Source organism: Buceros rhinoceros, unplaced genomic scaffold (genome assembly GCF_000710305.1).
Source record: "Buceros rhinoceros silvestris isolate BGI_N320 unplaced genomic scaffold, ASM71030v1 scaffold23345, whole genome shotgun sequence".
Lineage (NCBI taxonomy): Eukaryota > Metazoa > Chordata > Aves > Bucerotiformes > Bucerotidae > Buceros > Buceros rhinoceros.
In genome coordinates, this window is record NW_010412912.1 from 6,183 (window position 1) to 25,824 (window position 19,642).

The 19,642-nt window shown below is 43.3% G+C and overlaps 1 protein-coding gene across 2 annotated transcripts in view; it reads right to left on the bottom strand.

The window, feature by feature from the left end:
- Nucleotides 1-19,642, bottom strand: part of KIFAP3 (kinesin-associated protein 3) — a 66,228-nt gene that overhangs the window by 841 nt on the left and 45,745 nt on the right. For both annotated transcript variants that reach the window (XM_010136557.1, XM_010136559.1), the window contains one exon: nucleotides 18,720-18,819. In XM_010136557.1, coding sequence (XP_010134859.1) covers nucleotides 18,720-18,819 — 100 coding nt within the window. The remainder of the gene's footprint in view (nucleotides 1-18,719; nucleotides 18,820-19,642) is intronic.

The following is a 19,642-nucleotide window of genomic DNA, read 5'->3' on the forward strand; positions in this document are numbered from 1 at the left end:
GTAGGGAAAAGTGGCACATATTTCATGCTCAACAATAACTCACGCAGGAGGTAGAGGGAAAACGAGCATTGCCTAAGTTACTGGATTACTGCCTATTCATAGTTACGGCACTTCTCAACTTCCACTTCAGTAGGAGGACAAATGGAAAAGGATTCTGATTTATTGTCTGACTAAAGATGCATTGAAAGGAGTTGAACTTCCCCTCAGAAGACACACCATCTGAACTTCCCCTCTGTCAAAACACAAAGAACCAAAGTGCTTTTAGAGTGGGGAAAAGCTGAACCTCATTACAGCCAATTATACATATGGAACATGGGTTATGCAACAGTCCGGGCTGGGAAAGAATGACCCATCCAGAAGACGTACAATGGGTGAGTCCCAGGCCCTGGCTCAGCAAAAAGCTGGCACTGCTGAAGCGGCTGGACTGGAAGGGCTCAGCTGAAATGCTGGGGGACCACGGCTGTCACTCTGTCTTTACAAGGACACTTTCCTCAGATTGTGCCTCCATGAGGTCCTAGAAAAGGATCCTTGGTGCCTGGGTTTCTCAAAAAACTAGTTCACTCATGGGATAGTCTGATAATCAGGTGGAAGGTCTGAGGAGAGATGTGTCCTCTGAGAAGGAGGGGACACAGTCAACAAGCCAAACTGCAGAGAAAATTTCATTCTGTTTCACCTGAATGTATCTTGAGAAATGCAGCACCCTGAAAGTGCTTTGCTGTTTCCACATCTGCCTGTCTGTGTTTTATGGCAATGCCCCTGTCTCTCAGCTCATACACAGAGCCATCAGTCTGACCTTAAAGGCTGATCAGCCCCTTCAGCATGGCAAGGAGAAGCAGGGTAGCCATGGTGTACCCAGTAGTAGTGCAAAGGTACCTGAACACAGGCTTCTAGCTCCACACCTTCCTCTGGCCACCCATTCCCTCCTGTACCCTCTCCAAAGCCCACTACCAAATGAGCCGGTGACCTCTGAGACACCTTCTCCAGGTCCCTTGTTTGTAACTGGCAAACAGCCTTCTCACGAGAAGGCTTGAAGCTTTAAAAGACTTCTGAAGGAAGGGATTAAGAGACATCCTGTTACTTTGTCTGTATCTTAACTCTTGTCTCCAGAAGGACCAAAACCTGGACTCACCTTAGTCACAGGATGGTCCCTGCTTCCACCACTGTTACTGATTCGCAGCACGCAAAGGGTTTGTTTAGACAGACAGACCTCGCATGGGCTGCTGTCAGGTGCAGCTTTCTGAACAGAGACCACAAAACTCTTCTGATCTAGCACAAAGCCAACCAATTTGTATGGCAGTTCAGAAAACATACCGGCTGTGTAACTACCGTAAAACAATGCCGATTCTTTTAAAGAGTCCTTAGCACCAGGAGTCAACCACATACTCAGAGGTGGCGTAACGGGATTTGGAAGTGCAGAGTCCTGTTTTGCTACCCCAGGTTCCCAGTTGTCCATGTACCACACACATATGATGTGGCAGAGAAGCAGAACCCTTTAAGGCCACCTTCAAGCTCAGGATTTCCATTGTTTTCTTCCAAAGATCCTTAAATTGTCCATGACCGACAAGAGATTTTAACCAAAAATGTTTTTCTGGGTTTATCTTCCAATTTTTTTTTTCTGTGACTGTAACAACATTAGATGCAGGTAAGTTGTTTTTATTACTGGTATGGTAGGATAGGGGCTCTTGGCATCTCTGCTAACTACTGAAAACATCATTCTGGAAAGGTCTTGTACCTGAGGGAATCAGCCGCGAGTCCTGCACGCAGGGAAGCTGCTGAGCGCAAGTCAAGCTGGTGGGGACCACGCCTGGGCTTAGCGGGGAGACAGGAGTGGCCATCCTCAGGTCTGCTGTGCCAGAGAGGGACACCACGAATACAGCAGCCTGAGAGACCTGTCTTGAAGTAGGACATTCTTAAATGTAAAAGTGGATTCTCTCGATGCTGCAGAGTCTCCAGCATTTTTTTTTTTTGGTTAGTAATATATGTATGTACTAATAACACTGGGTTTTGGCCGGTGAGGTGTAACGACGACACTGAGCCACGAGGTGGCAATGGGCCTCTATCCCTGCAGGCAGAGCCGTCCCAGCCACTTCCAGTTCAGCAATCCTCCCTCAAAAGAACTTTTAACCGTATTTAAATTGATAACGAGAGCAGGGAAAATATGGTTTCAATCACATTCTCAGCAAATCATTTTCCCAGCCACTTCCAGTTCAGCAATCCTCCCTCAAAAGAACTTTTAACCGTATTTAAATTGATAACGAGAGCAGGGAAAATATGGTTTCAATCACATTCTCAGCAAATCATTTTAAATTTTTTTTTATAAATGTGTAAGTAATTAGGTAAAGATCCCTAGAGTTTAAACTCTGAGCAGTATCAGTTATTTCCAAATGGTTTAGACATATGTTAGTGTCCTGAAGAAAACTGGAAGAGATGGATCAGCTGATAACTGCTTTGGACAGTTAAAAAAATAAAAAGGAACAGAAAATCATATTAGAACACCTTGATCAAATCACAACTTTCTCCTATCTAAATACTTCTCTTAAGTAAATGTAGACTTGTTCTTGCTTAAAAAAAAATTGGCTTCATTTTCACATGTTAGTGCTCTTGAAACGTACCAGCTTTGCCGATTTGTTTGCACTGGCAGCCCCAGGAGCAAGAAGCTTGTCCTCTTCGTTGAAGGAAAGGGTATTGGGCCCAGGAGGTAACTGAGTGCTGGGGCAACAAAACAGCAAACGCGCGCCTGCAGACTGAAGCGTGCCTTACTCATAGGCTGGTAGGCCAAGGGCAGCGGCTCTGGGAGCGTAACCCACCGAGGGGGAGACAGGGGTCCTGATGAATCCTGGCCACTCCTGCCAAGAACAGCAGAAGGGCACAGCCAGGAAAGATGGTCACACTTGTTGGGTAACGACTGGCCCGAGTTTGTGATTTGTGCCACGTGCTCTTAGATTTAGACCAGCAATCAATTTCAAAACTCGCTCCTAGGAAAAATGCATCTGGTTTATACAGTATCCACAGGGAAACTCAGTGCTTCAGCAGAGCAAGCATCAGCCTGTCTGCCCAAAGCCAGGGACACAATTAGGCCATCGAGGCAACAAAACTCATCCCCAGGCTGCTATTTTCTCCCCCCGTTGGTCAGCCCGGTTCAGCTGGGTACCCAGCAGAAGCCTGCAGCTGTATAGCAGATACAGATCACACACCACCACAACCGGCTCCTCAGAGAAATGGCTTAGGCTGTTGCCTCAATCTGCAAGTTACTTAAGGCAGTTTTGTCTCACAAAACCACACGCGTGCGCACAGAGGGATTGGCACTTGCTAACCACGCCATCAAAGCACAACTGTTTTCTTGTGAGAAGTTTACCACCACGCCTGGAGCTGATGGAGTTAAACGGTGAACAGCACAGCTAATTACCATGTACTGCTAACCTCAGTTGCTGGTTCATTTTGAGACCCTTTAAAATATGAACTGTGTATTTTACCCCTATGCACTCTCTTAATGATTTGTTTTTTTTAGACTGAAATCACTTCCAGCCATCAGTTATACTCACGGTCTCTACACATGCACTTCTCCAAGCACAAATATTTCTTTTTCCTATTGGTCTGCCAGCCCCCATCAGAGCAAATTTCACTTTAAACTAAATGCTATGATACTTAAAACCTCTTGGATTACTCAGGCTGCTAGTGTGATCTATGACCTTCCCCAAATGACAGCTGAACTTTCCAATTTGCTTGTACTGCTGGGGAACTGAAGAACACATGCCGAAGAGGAAAACGTTCCTGATGTGCATGAGTGAGGAGAGATTTCTCAGCAGCTCTGCTTATTGATACTCACTCTGATTCATAACACCCAAATTAATACGCTCATCTAGGATCCTAGGTGCCCTGACATAATTCAAAACGTAAAGACCAAGCGTGTCCCCCCTCGCAGCAGGAAATGCCAGCCAGCATCCCATTGTGTCCACAAAGCACTTCCTTTCCTGAACTCTCTCCTGCACCCAGAGCCTCAGGGACTAGAGAGGCTTTGGGGTACGTCTGGAAGCCTTGGCAGGCTCAGACAGGGAGCGCTCTGCCAGCAGCCTCTGCTGGGGCTCCTGCTCAGGGGCTGCGCTGCTCAGGAGTGCACGGTAGGAAGAGAGCTTGGTCTGAACTAGGGCAGTTAGCACCTGGGTGCAGACTGGCCACAGAGCCAGGCCGCTTTCTCTAAGCTCTCCTGATGCAAGAGACACCTGAGCCTGTCCACACCAGCTTTCAGTGCTGGTGCTGACAAGTTGCTCTAAAACAGGTACTAATTCCTCTGGCATAAACCAGGCCTCAGGAGGGCAAGCTCTGGGTCACTAGGGAAATTGTTGGTCAAAACTAATCCCTTGAAGTCAAACTGGAAATTCCCTGGTAGGGTGCTTAGGTCTTGGAGCCATCCCAGCAAGAAACACTGCTTGGGAAGCAGGCCTGCAGGTTCATGACGCAGGCATGAAGCGGTGTGGCAAGAATCGTCCCAGACGGTACTGTAACAGACTGCGACTGCCTGCACGGGCAAAGGCGGCCCCGGAAAAGGTCTTCACCTTAGAGAGCGAAATACTAGTTTAGAAGCTCACACTTCAGGGCCAGAATTTCACTCTTTTCTGCCTAGCAGATTTGCGGCTGGTAACCCAAAATTAAAGCACCCTGAAATCACTGCCCACTGCAAATAAAATCTGAGCTGAAGAGACACTGTGCTTCCACCAGAGCCACGATTTCAGCTACATTTCTTTTCATCTTAAACCTGTTCTAAAACCCTGTTAATACTTCCTCCTTCCTTTCCATCAACAAGGCTTATACCAGCCTCATGTCTGAGAGGCTCTCAGCTACACACTGGGGATATAATTTAATAATTTTACTTAAAATACATTTTATTAAAAATAAAAAATATTCTATTTTTAAAAACCCTGTAGATTTATAATTCACTAGGTGCTCTGACCCTGGTAAGACCACACAAACATTACTTACAGCTCTCATCTCATCAGCAACCCTACCAAATCGTAATGAAGGAATCATACCCTTCTTGGGTTCCCCATGTGCTCAAGTGAGCTGCTGAGAGCTTGCTTAGAGTCTAGCCCTTGAGAAGATGATCCTATTTACTTCTATGTACCAGCTACCTCTGGTTTTGCTTCACTGACCATAAATTTTCCATCCTTCAGAGAAAAAGCAAAAACCATGGGTTATGGAGAAACAGCATCCAACTGAGAAATGTTAGAAAAAACCCAGCATACGTGGCACCTCTTCTTGCTGCCATAGCTCACAGCTACAGCTTTGCAAAACGCCTCCTGTGTATCAGAGAATGGGGTTTGAACCAGAAGGTTTCTGAGCATCCTTCAGAAGCCCACCATAGCAAGCCCACCATTTCCTCTGGACCTTCTCCCTTTATACAATGTTCCACAATTGTTTCTAAAACCCCCACCATCTTCACTGTCAAAACATCCCCACCTCACCCCAGGCAGCCATTTAGAATTCTGTGCAGCACATCCTCAAAGTCCTAATGTTTACCTTCTGTGAATCTACTCATGTGTGACGGCACCAGTGATAACATACGGTACAGTTACCACCCTACATTGCCTTATAAACCCTCAGGCCATAAACCCCTCTAATCTATAACGCCGTATCAAGTTCCTGCGTACAGCAGACCAAACGAGTTCTATTAAGATGAATACTGAAGGCTGTGTTTTCCCCTCGGGAGGGACCCAAGCCATGGAAAAGGCACACCAGTCTCTAATCGCAGACAAGCATGGCATTATAACCTGTGCAACTGAGATGCAGTTTATTGTTTATCATACTTGCCAACAAGAGACACAGGAGTCTGGCAGCACCAAAGTCTGTGTTTTTCTCTCCTTTCAATGGGGCTTTTGTTGGTTTGGTTTTTTTTCCAAGTGTCGATGAAAGGTACAGACTGTAGGTCTGAGATAACGATTGCAGGGCAGTATAATCCCATACGGGATGCAGCAGGGGCTGCAGTCCCACTAGTCCAGCCTGCTAAACTGGTTAGCAGATGCTGCAGCTCCCTCCCTCTCTCCGTCCACCCTTCCCCATGTTTCCTCTGCGCAGAGAGCAGCGTACAGAAAGGCAGGGGGAGCTGGGGGCATCCGAGCCTTGACCCACGGACTGTGGGGATACAGGGTATCCAAGTACCAGAGCTGGGAAATGTTTCCGAATTCCACAGAACAAACACAGACCTCCAGCTTCCAAAATTATCTTCAGGTGAGAAATATTTAGCAAATCCTTCACAGATATCAGGTGACCAGCACACTTTAACCAAGGCTCATAATCCGTGAAACCCATGGACTCCCTGGCCCTTCTGCTGGGGGGAAAATGGGATACCATTTTCGTAACACCAGTCACGAAATAGTGGAAGGCATCAGAAAGCAGCATAAGGCTGGTTGGTTTCATCCTTGCTTAGAGTCTAGCCCTTGAGAAGATGATCCTATTTACTTCTACATGCCAGCTACCTCTGGTTTTGCTTCACTGACCATAAATTTTCTGTCCTTCAGAGAAAGAGAACAAATCATGGGTTATGGAGAAACAGCATACAACTGAGAAACCTTAGAAAAAAAACAACGTTTCTTTATATAACGTCCTGTAACTGTAGATTCTCCCACTACTGGTAATGACGTTAAACTAGAAACCACAACTCTCAAATTCTGCCTCTCACAGCCCCTACTTTTTTCTCCCCTATCTGTGTAGCCCTCTCCCCATGCCTTCCATTCTTCAAGCTCAAGCAGGGGGGGAGTTCTGTGGCAGAGGCTGTGACTGTGCCACTGCATCAAATATCAAGTCCATCTCTACATTAGTATCGAATATTAACGTTCCTTCAACAGCAACACTGCATCTGCTTAGAAGATAGAAAATGTCAGAGTGAACCTGTGCAATAATACTTCAGCTCCCTTGTGCATCATGATACAGTTTTATGGATATGATGTCTCTCACTCCATGTGATCCATCTTTCTTCAGTTCACTTAATGACTTAAAGTTTCCAGTTGCTTCTGGACTTGGTGTGCAGTTGTATCTCAGCACAATACTGCTGTTGATGCCATTTAATTATAAACAAATGCAAATCTGACAACTGTGGAGAAATGAGCCCTGTGTCTTCTGTGTCAGGCTCCAGCTATGCACCAAGCAATAGGCATGCCAAAATTCACTGGTGGGGAGGCAGCATTTAAAAAAATATATATTTCCCAAGTGGATAGTAAGAAAGCCCTGAACTCAAAACAAATGATCTTGCTGAGCCAAATTCAGTAAGAGCTTTGCTTGAAAGCTTAGAGCTTGCCATCCCAGCGCTGTGAAAGCGGCCTGGGACTTGGGCTCGGTTTCTTGCTCTGTCAGTTACCTGCTGTGTGATCCTGGACAAGTTGCTCCTTTTCTCCATGACCTCAGTTTTCCATTGGAGTATTGGAAGAAAAAACACCCCAGACATTAAAGACAGCAAGGGACAAACTACAGTCATGAGAAGACTCAACTCTGACTGATGTAGATAGAAGAGACTTTCCCTTATTCTGTAACATGCCTCGAAGAGGAAAAAGAGTATTTCTGATCTGCTAAAAAAGCAACTAACCCAGCACACAGACAGGAGCAAACCAGCAACGCGAGAACTCCAGCTGTTTCATACGGCCATCTTGTCTCTTTGAAGGGCTTCGAGGTAACTTCATGAGCGTTCCCTCACCCAGGCTCACAGCTCTGCCATGCGACAGGGAGTTTCTCAGCTATTCTCTACAGGATTTGTTAAAAGGTCAAGTGCACAGTCAGAGCTGGAACAGAAAGCAAGAGTTCTGACTTTCCATTATAAGCCTGACAAACATCTCCTGTGCTGTTGGCTCCACGACTGGCCAAACGCACTGATTAGATACATCCATTTCTTAAAAATTAATTAAGGACTAAAACAAACAAAAAAGCCCTGAGGAGCAGGCAATAAAAAGCAAGATGCCCTTTCCTCCCCTCTTTCTTTGCACAGTCCAAAGTACTTCTGTCAGCTCTGTAACTTGAAGAGTACATTGCCTTAATCTTGAACTAGTAAAACGTTTGGCTTGGGAAGGTTTCAAGCAGCTTTTACTGAGCTCCAGCAACGTCACTAACATAAGTCGGGTACAGAAGCTTCAGGCAACAGCCTGAGCAGAATAAGATCCTGAAGTGGCAGCTTCATAGAGGTGACTGGTGTCACTGACTAGATCAGCTCAGGATCTGGTCCACGTCTTCCACTAGCCTTCCCATTTCCAGACTGGAAGTTTCTTGCTTCCTGAGCTAGGTTACAGAGCAGCATCGCTGTGAAAGTGTACTCTAGGATAAGCAGTTGAAGCAGAAGTGCAAGTTTTCAGTGCCCTGCAGTGAAGAAGCTGAAGAACTAACTAGTCCTTTAAATACGTACACAAGCTCCTCAAGTCCAAGCACCGCCACTCGGCTCTGTGCTTCAACACAAGTGGGGAAAAAGTTCCCTCCTGTGCACAAATACCCAGAAAAGCCATGACAACAGCTCGCTGGCTGGTAGTCGTGCTGTCTCCAGGGCTCAGCACCAAGAACTGGGCATCATCTCAATGTGGATGATAATCCAGATGCTGGAGGGAAGGAGGGAGGGTGAGTAAAAAAGGAAAAAAAAAAGCTTGGACTTACAGCTGCAGGCAATAAAAGCTTTCAAAGTCTTTTCTGAAAGTTAACATTACTAGGGGATTTGCAGCAGTCACTGGAGCGCACACAGCAAATGCGCTCGGAGCATTATTACGCTGCAGGCAATAAAAGCTTTCAAAGTCTTTTCTGAAAGTTAACATTACTAGGGGATTTGCAGCAGTCACTGGAGCGCACACAGCAAATGCGCTCGGAGCATTATTACCGATAAATAAACTTTACATATTTTTCACCACCATAGATAATTGTCCAGATTTCAACCACTTTTATATATCAACACAGGACCCTAGTGAAATCTTGTCAAAATTTATCCTAAATCAGTGATTCTTTCAGTGCAAACTAAGAAAGAAGTAAATCTCAATGTCTCTCAGGGCTTCCTTAGGACTAACACAGGATATATTAGGGAACAAACCAGGTAAAAGTACAGACATGGAACAATTTCTTGGAGATCTCTACCTTGGAGTAGCATTATTATGCAAAAATTGCAACTTTACTTAATGAACACAAAATAAAATAAATCCAGGCCAAAGGCTGGGCAAGGAGTCTTGGAAAAAATAAAACTTAAAAGGCTCAAAACCCAGAAGACAAATAAACTCTCTAAACTTTTTTTTTTTTAAATCTCATGGTTAATAAAAAAAAAACTTCTAGTTTTCCAGAGAAGGAAAAAAGGGATAGTTCAGTTATCAAACCCGGATGGCTGAAGCTGCTAAACACAGATTTGGAAAGTCATATTTTAGAATAAAACCAATTTTAACTATTTGGCAAAGAAATTAATTTGATAAGTTACATTAATTTTTTTATACTAGAGACTTGTCTGCAGCACATGTTCAGTTCAGATAATAGCCATAAGAAATATCCCCCTGATATAAGGAACTTTTAAAAATTACTCACTGTAGGTTTAATTTTGAATCCTGTGAGCATGCTTATACAAAGCATACAAAACACCCCTCACTTTATTACAGTTTTAAATCTTTCTTCCAGGTCTGGCCTTGCAACCACTTGTCTTGATAAAATAGGTCACTTGAAAAAGGAAAGCTCAATAAAATGAATTACAAAACCAACAAGATTAAACTGATTGCGCTGTTTTCGTACAGTGCAGCTGAATTCTGCAAATATGCTGCTGGCTGTGGTTTGGCATTTAACAGCATGCGATCAGTGAGAAGGAGGAAATTTTATTCTCATTAACTGTTGCAGATTTACTGCAGTGAAAAAGGGCTATGTAACCTGAGAAGTGACAGAATGGAAAGATCAAAGCAGCAGTCTGGAAACTAAATAAACCTTCTGGCTACTTCCTGCAAGGAAAATTCACTCTGGCAATGTAAAACAGAGTCCAGTTAAAAACTACTCTCAGTTTTATGAGCTGTCACAGCAGCTTGAGTGGTTTGGACCAGTCAAGTTTAGAACATTATATTTCCTTGTTTTTGTCTCAGATACTTCTGTAAGCAGTTTTATAGTTTCTTTTTCTTTTTTTTTTTTTTAAAGAGAAAAATAAAATTCTTTTCTTTTGGTTGAAATCGAGAAGGTCACAGCTAAACTCATTAAAAACAAGCAGGTCTTCATTTGCACATTCCATTCCCGTTTACTACGTTTCAATATTTTACTTTGAGATTTATAAGCAATGTACATTTGCCTTAATAACTCTTCCGCATTCTGTTCACTTATTGTTTAATATAAGTGCAAATCAGTTTACAGAGCCCAGATGGCTTGTAACCAGGGAGCCAGTCTATTCCTAGTAGCACATCTGGAGGGACTAAGAGCAGCAGACAGAACGTGGGAATTAATTAATGTTACATTTCAGAAGGGACAGACCCGGGTTCGGGGGAATTTTTGGTGAGGCATTCCAAAAGACCTGAGCTAACTGCTACAGCATTTTGGTATTCTTTTAAAATTCCTAATAGCCACCTCAACCATGTTGGTTAAATGAGACCTACTGCAGGTGGAATACAGGAAGAGAAAAAGTAACTAAAAAATGTAAAAGAAGCGACTGCAAACAAGAGGCTCAAGTATCCTATATTCCAAAAGAGCTGAAAGTGCATTGAAACTTCAACGCAAATTCCCTTCCCAAATGGCATCTGAGAAACTTGCTGAGAAAACAGCACCTCAAAAATATTCCCAAGCAAGCTATTTCATCTCTTAGCACACTGGTGTGATTGTTCAGAGCAATTAAACAGCTTTTACAGTAAACGAAACAAGCGCAACACGATCCTTCATGATCATGGACCACACACCTTGGTGAGGTGGTGTGGTCCGGTCACTGGGGCATGGCGAGAGCAGTCAGGAGAGCACTGCCCTGCTTCACGCTCTGGCACCTGACACTGGGTGAGAAACTTACCATCTCTCTGCCTTCAGTCCCCTGTCTGTCTTTGCTGTCACCAGTTTGGGGCCAGAACAGGGTTTTGTACTGTGGACATCGTCTGTGAGTTGGGGGATACAAGGAGAGCTGCTTGGAAGCTTCTCCTGATGCAGTCTAAGAGCAGAATAAATAAGCACCCAAGCGCACAAAAGAAGTTGCTCTATACAGAATACCAGATATAAAGAATATTTTCCTCACCTGGATATTCCAAAGTCTGGGAATTTGGCAGTGCTGGGCCCTAATCCTTTAGGAGTACAGTATGCACAGATCTCTAGACCCTGGGAATATCTCACTGATGAATACGGGTCATAGAGAAAAATCTTCTTCCCCCTGAATAACCAGACTCCTGGTCTTCGCAGATGCTCCAATACCCGACCACATCATATCAGCATAATTTGGTCAAGTACATATGAGTGACACCTAAACTGGATTATGATATGATCAGGATGCAGTATTTAATTTCTATAAACATGGCTTTGAGAAGAGAGTATGAAGAAACTAATAAAGTGACAGCAAGCAGGGAGAATGACCACTACCAAAAGAAATAAAAAAACACCAGGGAAAGGAAAGAGATAACTAGATCAGTCTTGGTGCAGAAACATTATTACAAACTAGACACGAAGAAATTCAAGCACGCATTCAAAAGCTCTTGGCGATGAAGCACTCATGTTCTGGAAGCAACACTTCCACACGGAAGTACTGCAGGGAAACAATTAAAAGGTGAATTTTTGATTTAGATGGTGATCCAAGATCCGAAGGAATCAAGTGAAGTCTTTCGATAGGCTGTGATCAAAACCCTCCAAAAGGCAGCAGCTCCTGTCTCCTTATGACTATCTTTTAGATACAAGGTCTTAATTCTGAGCGCATGTACCACCTGAAGAGGCGCTGCTGAACAAACAGAAACCTACCTCCCCATTTCACAGGAACTACACACTGTACTCCCCATTTCACAGCCACTACACGCTGTACTGCCCAGTGAGAAGGAGGATTTAGCTCTGTTACGTCGAGCCACATCAGAAATTTAGTGAAATACTCCTGACCATATTCAGTTGTTGAAAACTAAACAGGTAGGCAGTTAGGACAGCAGCCTGTGATAAAAATAGTTGACTCTGCTACCACTAAGTGTTTTTGTGGGATTAAACACAACCCCAAAACATTAACAACAACAACAAACCCACCCTTATTTGTCTCCAGAAACTTCATTGGTTCTGGGCTTCTCTTTAAGGCCTTTTCAAATTTGTTTCAGTGGGATTTACAATTTGCTAATACTGATGTGTGATAAACTAATAAAACCTGCCTACAAGGTTATAGGCCCAATTTACTAATAAAACCTAATTCAATTCTCTTGGGAAATGCAAATTAAATAGTGTCCAAATGCCAGAAGCTGAGCAGTAACTCTGCTGAACATACCATAAAGGCATAAAGGGGGGTGGGGGGGTGTTTGGTTTTATTTTTAAAATAAAGTATGGAAAAAGCAATGCATAGACCTGCAAGAAATACTACTATGGGAAAACGTTTGGAAGTAGAATCACATTGTAACAATAATTTTCCACTCTGTTAGCTTTTCTTTCAATTAGTTAGGAGATTTTACACTCACTATTATGTCCGCCTCTAGGACAGGAAAGCATTATTGCCTCTATTCAAAGGTTGCGGGCAGAGATGCGGACACTTTTAATTCTGCTGTGGCAGAGATCCCACATAGGAACCTGGCTTTGATCTAAGCTTATCTTTCCAAGAACTATGAAACAAAGTTTCTTCTACTTCTGATGGCTGTGAACAGTTTTTGGAGGCAGCTCACTTGACTGTGTTAGTGCTTCACCTTCACAGACAACCGGCTTAGCTGCTGAAAGGCTGGGAAGGGAACGTTCAAACAGCTAAATAAACTGTGCCCATTACTGAAAACACAACATAGATGAGAAATGCTCCACTGCAGGGTCACTAACCCCTTCAGTCCTCGCCTTTGCAAGAAGGTTCCTTAGATCACCAGGATATTCTGTAGCGTTTAGAGACCCAAGCAAGGAAAAGATGAAATAGTAACTTCGATGCTTGAGAAGTACAATCCGGGACTGCTTTTAGCCACTCTAACTGAAGATGAGGCTCTGTGGGAGACAGCTATAAACACTGATGTACGATATAAGTTACATTTAAAACTATTTTGATAAATGCAAAGTGAGCATTTGCCAGCCCCCAGTACAGTCCCCGTACCTGACCTGAACAGGAGCTGTTCATCTGTGACTCATGACTGGGAGTTCACACCACACTGGAGTCAACAGGAATGGAAAGCTACACACCTGGGTCTTTCCCCCATGAACATTCACATCTGACTTTCACCAGGGTAACCAAGCAAAAAAGCCTGTGGATATCACTGTTCTTGCCATTCAGGGTGGCCTTTTAGCACATGCAGATGTTATGTGTGGGTAGCTCAGCGGCAGCAGTCTTCCCTGCGCTCCCACCAGCACCTCTGGCCATGTATTAAGTTACTGAAGCCCACATCACTGCAGTTTCCGTCACCTCAAGACGCAACAGCTTGGTTATTCATGCCTGTACTCGCCAACAACAGTCACAGCTTAACTGAAGTCAACCAAGAGCAGCCTGCAAGGTCCTGGCTCCACGTACTTAGGTCACAAAATATCACAATGACCTGCCATGACAAGAAGAAGAAACGCAGCCACAGTTTTAGGCTGTAAATCCAGGCAAAAGGAAAGATGTTCCACCAAGGACAGAAACAGGCGGTCAACCCCATAAAACTGTTTTGTTTGACATGCCAAACCTCACCGCCTCCTGGGAAGCGGCTTCAATCAGATCTCTGTTGAGAGGAGATGTGAGCGCACACGCCAGGAACAGCACACACACAGAAACGCTGTGTCCCGGTGAAAACGAAGACCATGCAATGGCGGCTCTGCTACATTTATAAAATGAGGTTAAAGGATTCTGTACTGGAGAAAACTTCCTTGGGAAGGAAAAAAAAAAGCGCCTTGGCTACCTCCAGCATTCCTAACTATTAATCTTTCTACAGCTACAGAGAGGATTTGGGAACTCTGATGAAGATCTTAACAAAAAACTGGCTTTTGCACTTAAAGTTTTTACTGTTATCTAGTTAAAGCTGGGAAAGGTTTAAAAGTGGTCTCTTCCCCAACGGGTAAGAAAAATACCGTAGATGTCTCTTTCGTCATATATTTAGCCATCACTGTTCCGTTTGTGTTTTAAGAAAGTAATTAGTCTCCAGAAGGCGATTAAAATGTGATAAATGACCACAGAGTCTTGAAGATGTCTCTCAGCTGGTCTTTATCCCATGCAGCTCAGGCACTGTCAGCACATTAGCCAAAGGTGAGGGATTTTTTTGTTTGCCACAATCATAAAACTTTCACTCTGTATTAAGAGTTATCAGAACCAGAAGCCTTGAATACAGATTTTAATAACAGATGAAAATTTCAAATCTATGCCTAATGCCCATCTGCTTCTGAGAGACAGTGAGATGATTCAAAGCTGGTAATCTAATCACAGAAGTCTTTTCCAGCCAATGAAAAAAACCTGGATACAAGCTGTCAAAACAACCTCCTCAGCCATGTATTTTCTGCTGAATGGAAAACATACCTTATGGTCTATTTCCGCTCTGCTCCGAACTTCTGAGGAAAACAAGAAATGCTGTTTGTTTATTTTATCACCACTTCTGTGTACATTATATTCTGAAATAATTCTATTTATAGCCAGCATACGCAGCAGTACAACTCCAGTAAGAATACAGCTCAGAAATAAGAGCTGTAAACTAGCTTGTGCATTTTGCAGCTTTACACTACCCGCAACAAAGCATTTCTATTTCTAACAAGGCCTTGGGTCCCTAAAGCAAGGGTGGCAGTATTAGAAAAGTGGCCGCTTTCCAGTTCTTCACTTCTGTGCTGCTGCTTCTTTACGCTGACAAGTACCAGAACCAACAATTACTCCTGCTTGCTTCAGGATCTGCCCAGAATAGCAAGCATGGAAGCAAATCCACAAACTGAATTTAGAGCCAGATACTTTCACAATTCCCTTCAAACTTGTTCTATACTTCATGACGCAGGAATTGATCACGTCAGGTGGCATTCTTAACTCTCAACGGTAGTCAGTACTCTACGTTTCAAAGAAAAGTTCCAGAAACCCTATGAAGGGAAGGTAACGTCTTGGAAAAATGCAGCCCTTGAGATACTCCACCTAATTCGCCAGATCTAGAGATGTTCTTACCACTAATACTATTATTTCATGTTTCCCCTCTTAAAAAAAAAACACAGGAAAAAAATCCCCTACGTGCTAACCTAGTGAGCACAGGTTAAATACCTTAACTTCTTTAGACTCCTGTTTTACTCTTGACTTCAAAAAAAGGACTTCTCTACCCACCTAAGACTGTGCAGCAGGTCTATGTCCAGTGCCTCCTAGGACAGGGACTCCACAGGAGATGGTTGCGATATCCCTGCTGGGTTACAGGAAAGTCAACTCTTTCATTGGTAGCATACCTGGATACAGCTGCTCCTCCAATTTCCCTCAATTTTCCAAAATGGAACATGGTGGGACTGCAATGGCAGAGGTGCCCCAGACCTCTGCTAGAAGGAGCATCATACAACCGCGTGGTTTAACAATCTGATATGTGGCAGCTGAGCTCCCTTGCACAGCTATTCCTAAGTATTGCTGACCATGAAAATCTCCAAGGCCACTTGAGCTGGGTAGTGGTCCTTGAAAATCTCCCCTTACAGACCCTCTTCTTTGGCTCCAAAAAATGAGGTTGGTGATCAGAAGACAGTCAAGCCCTAGTAACGCAATGCGGTCACCCACACCATTCAATCAGTGACATGCAGGCACTACAAAGGTGAGTATTTCTGGCTGACTTGTTAGGCTCCCCTGGAGGCAAGGGGAAGTCCTGATCCATACCGAGCACGTTCTGAGGATAGGACATAGCCTAGCAGAAATTAAAGCGGTAATGTATCCTAAGTCTTCCTCACAGGAATGGAGAAAGGAGAAGAAAGGATTAGATTATTCAAGCTAAGTAGCAAGAAGTCAGCTCATGGTTGTCACCTACTTCAAATTTGACAGGATGTAAAAGACTCCTTCAGAACTCACCCCTTTGCTTAGTAAACAACTATTTCTGTGCAGAACTAAAAGGCCGGATATGAAAGGCTAAGTCCAGAAGAGACAGGCGCAACAAATAAATGTATAACAAAGTCCAAAAACCATGCATCTACTCATTAGGCCATCTCTCTTTGAACACACAAAAAAATACTACTATTCACCGGCTTGCGAGTTGTCTATGCTAATCATAACTCGGCTTTCTTAAAAAACATTTCTGAAAACACATTCAAATATTAATAATAGAAAAATGAACCATTTTTATAACAAAAACCTTGGTTTATTAAAAGCTGGAGCTGGTTAAAAATAAATCCTTGACATAAGGTTCTTGTTAGCTTTAAACTGTAAGCATAAAAATACCCTAGAATTATGTTTTGGTATGGATGAAATGTACACTATATAACACATAAAAAGAGCCTTGACTTGCTGCTATTATTTTTAATTAGGCTCTCTAGCACGTATGGTTTTACCTTCCAACACCAATTCCGACCTGGGAAAAGGGAGGGTCCGGGTCTCCAAACTCATGGGACTGGCAATTCCATGGCTCATGCCTTGGAGCACTAATGCATTTTACATTAGCTCCAAGCATCAGGAAATCCTGGCTTCTGGCACCAAGAAGTTCAAAACGATAATGACACACATCTGAAAATGAGGATTCGCCGTTCCACTGCCAGTATCTATTCTATCAAACAATTCAGCCCTGCTCTGTTACAAATAGGACAGAACATTTGCAGCAGCCCGCACTGTTTCCAATTAGAGTGTGTGTCTGGAGCGCAGAGAAATCCACAGAGCAATCGTATCAAAAGGAAACAGAATCCCAATGAGAAATCTGAATATTTACAGGGGTGGTCATCGATGGGCAGTTACCAAGTTTGTCACTAGCCAGACTGCAGTTTTTTGGTTTTCTTTCCTCAGGTGAGCCTCCAAAATGCCTTAAGACATTACAGGAAAGTTCTGCAAATACTTAATTTGACTAGGAGTGCAGCAGATGTATTTTGCTACTCATTTCAGTTGGAATACAATCAGATTAAGAAGCAGGTCACTAACGTTGCTTCCCAATAAGAGACTGAAATTTGAGGTTGAGTCTTCTGCTTTAACTTTGATCCAAGAACACTCCAGGTTTGATTTTCCAGCTGAAAGCTTTCTGACAAAATGACAGCATCTTGACTGGGCCCGTATCTAAGTTTCTCGGAAACAAAGGATTCTGTGAGCTTCACCTTGCACACCTTTCCCCCCCACACTCGGGGTGGTGGGGGCACAAAGACTGTTGGGACACATACCCATCCAACGTTCCGGTTAATACAGAAATCTGCCATCTCCTGGGTTGTGTGTCCATTTTAAAGTAAAAAATGGCAAGTCACACAGTAAGACCCCAAGAGCAGCGTGTAACTCCTACTTCCCTCAGTTTCCCCATCACCTGCATGCTCTGAAACAAAGGCTGTTTATTTGGAAACGATTGACACCAGTATCTCCTTCTCAAATATAGGCTCCACGCTAAAGGGTTACACACTAGTCTGAACTTGATCCTTTCAGAGTATAAACACTTCCTTTTTTCAAGGGGATCCACCTCTTAAACCCTACTTTTTTTCCTGATCTGAGCATTTTATTTTAATATGTCTTTAAAAATGTTTTCCCCATTCCACCCTCGCTGGCTGTTCAGCTTTCTGGTGCACCACAGGTAAAACAAACAATTGTAACTGTCCACTGACCTTTAACAATTACAGGAAGCCAAAGTAAGGGAGAAAGAGCTTTTTTGCTTCAGCTGCAGATACTGCAAATTACTCATATATTAAAAATGGTGACTAAAGTGGTGAAAATAACATTCTTCCTTCGGGAAGAAACACTTCAACCACAGGGCTGGGCATGTCCAGATAGCATCCTGTCAAAGTGAGTTCTGTACCTTGACTGTAAAGTGAAATGTTTCCTGCTAACGAGTGCACGTAATTCATGCTCTATAAAAGGTATTTCCTAAATGCTACAGGATCTATGAAGATTTCTTTCTTTGAAATGAGTCTTTTCTGTTTTGAACTCGTGGGAGAAGTCTCCCCAGAAATTCCAACTGGAACAGTTTGCTAACATTCAGAGGAGAGCTCATTGACTAGAGGGAGAATTCAGAGAAACAGCTCCCAAATCACACCATCATCTTTTGCTCATCTAGCAAATCTTCAGAGTAAAGTGCCATCCGTAATCTAACCAAGAATACCTTGGGAAGACTTAGGTTAAGGGAAAAAAACAAAAAACCCAAACCCACAGAAATAGTTTTGACAGCTGAGAAACTCATTTTGAACGATTTAAGAATATTGGAAACAGAAGTCTGCTAATCAGCATCTCAAGCCTCTCTTCAGATATTTCCCAACATCGATGTCTGAATAGTATTTCAGTAATTACCATAACACGTAGTCAGTTGTGTGCTCTAGTTCTCTATTCTCCAGCTTTTGGACAGCTATGCTGTATTACACCACATACGTTAGAAGAAACACGTAATTCAGACAGAAGACAGACTAGAATTTTTTTTTCAGTGTAAACCATGCCTACTGCTGTGAGGAGAAAAACTGTCGACCACCACAACTGACACCCTGTAAAGCAACTTGACTAACTGTTGCTGGAGCACATGTGTTCTTCAGAAACAGCGGTTTACCTGCTGGAGAAGGGATGCTGCCCAACGAGGTCTCCATTCTGAAGATGGTAATCACCGAAGAAATCCGGACTCACCGCTCCATCGGGGGCTATCAGGCCATCTATAAAACCAAGAAAAATATAGTGACTGCACGAAGCAACACGACTTCAGGGGAAGTGGGCAACACAACCTGTGCTGGTTTGCCTTGGGAATTCATGAGCAGCTTGCAATACCTCTGGAAGAAATGTCAAGAAACAATAATACTGAAAAAAAAAAAAAACCAAACCAACCTCAGTTACAAAAAACTCACCTTCCTAGGACTCCAAGAAGCAAAGCTCACTGCCCTGAAAAACACTATGCCTGAGAAATATTCTCTTACCCCTCCTCCCTCAAGCCTGTAAAGGTTATATCAAGACCTATCTTGTCTGTCTCATCATGAAAGTGAGCCCAGAGAAAAAAGTAATGAGAAGGGTCAAACATCAATCTGGGCCAGCAGCATTAAAGTAGAAAAGCAGCAAAGGTCTTTATTGTTCACCTCTGCCCTTCATCACTGTATCTCTTAAAACTCGTTAAGAAAAATGGGAAAGCAACTCCAAATCTCTTTCTTTCATCTTCCCTGTATTTTAATGTCTTCTAGCTATTTCCTAAAACGGTGGTCTTCTCGCCTGACATCCTCTCAAGAACATACTTTACAGTTTTCTTTTGCTTCCTTTCCACTAAAACACTGGCATGTGAAGATGCAGACATTCGTCAAGCCAGTAGTATTCCGTCAAGGCTTCACAGTCTCTGCTTGCTTTATAAGGAAGAGAAGAAAATCAGGGGCTAACGTTTTCCCTCCCTTACACTAGTGTAAACCCAGAGTGTCTTTGAAGTCAAGTCAGTGAACTGACCCCAGCTGAGTGAGAGCCCAGCTTAACTCTTTCACATCCCCATTCACAAACCAC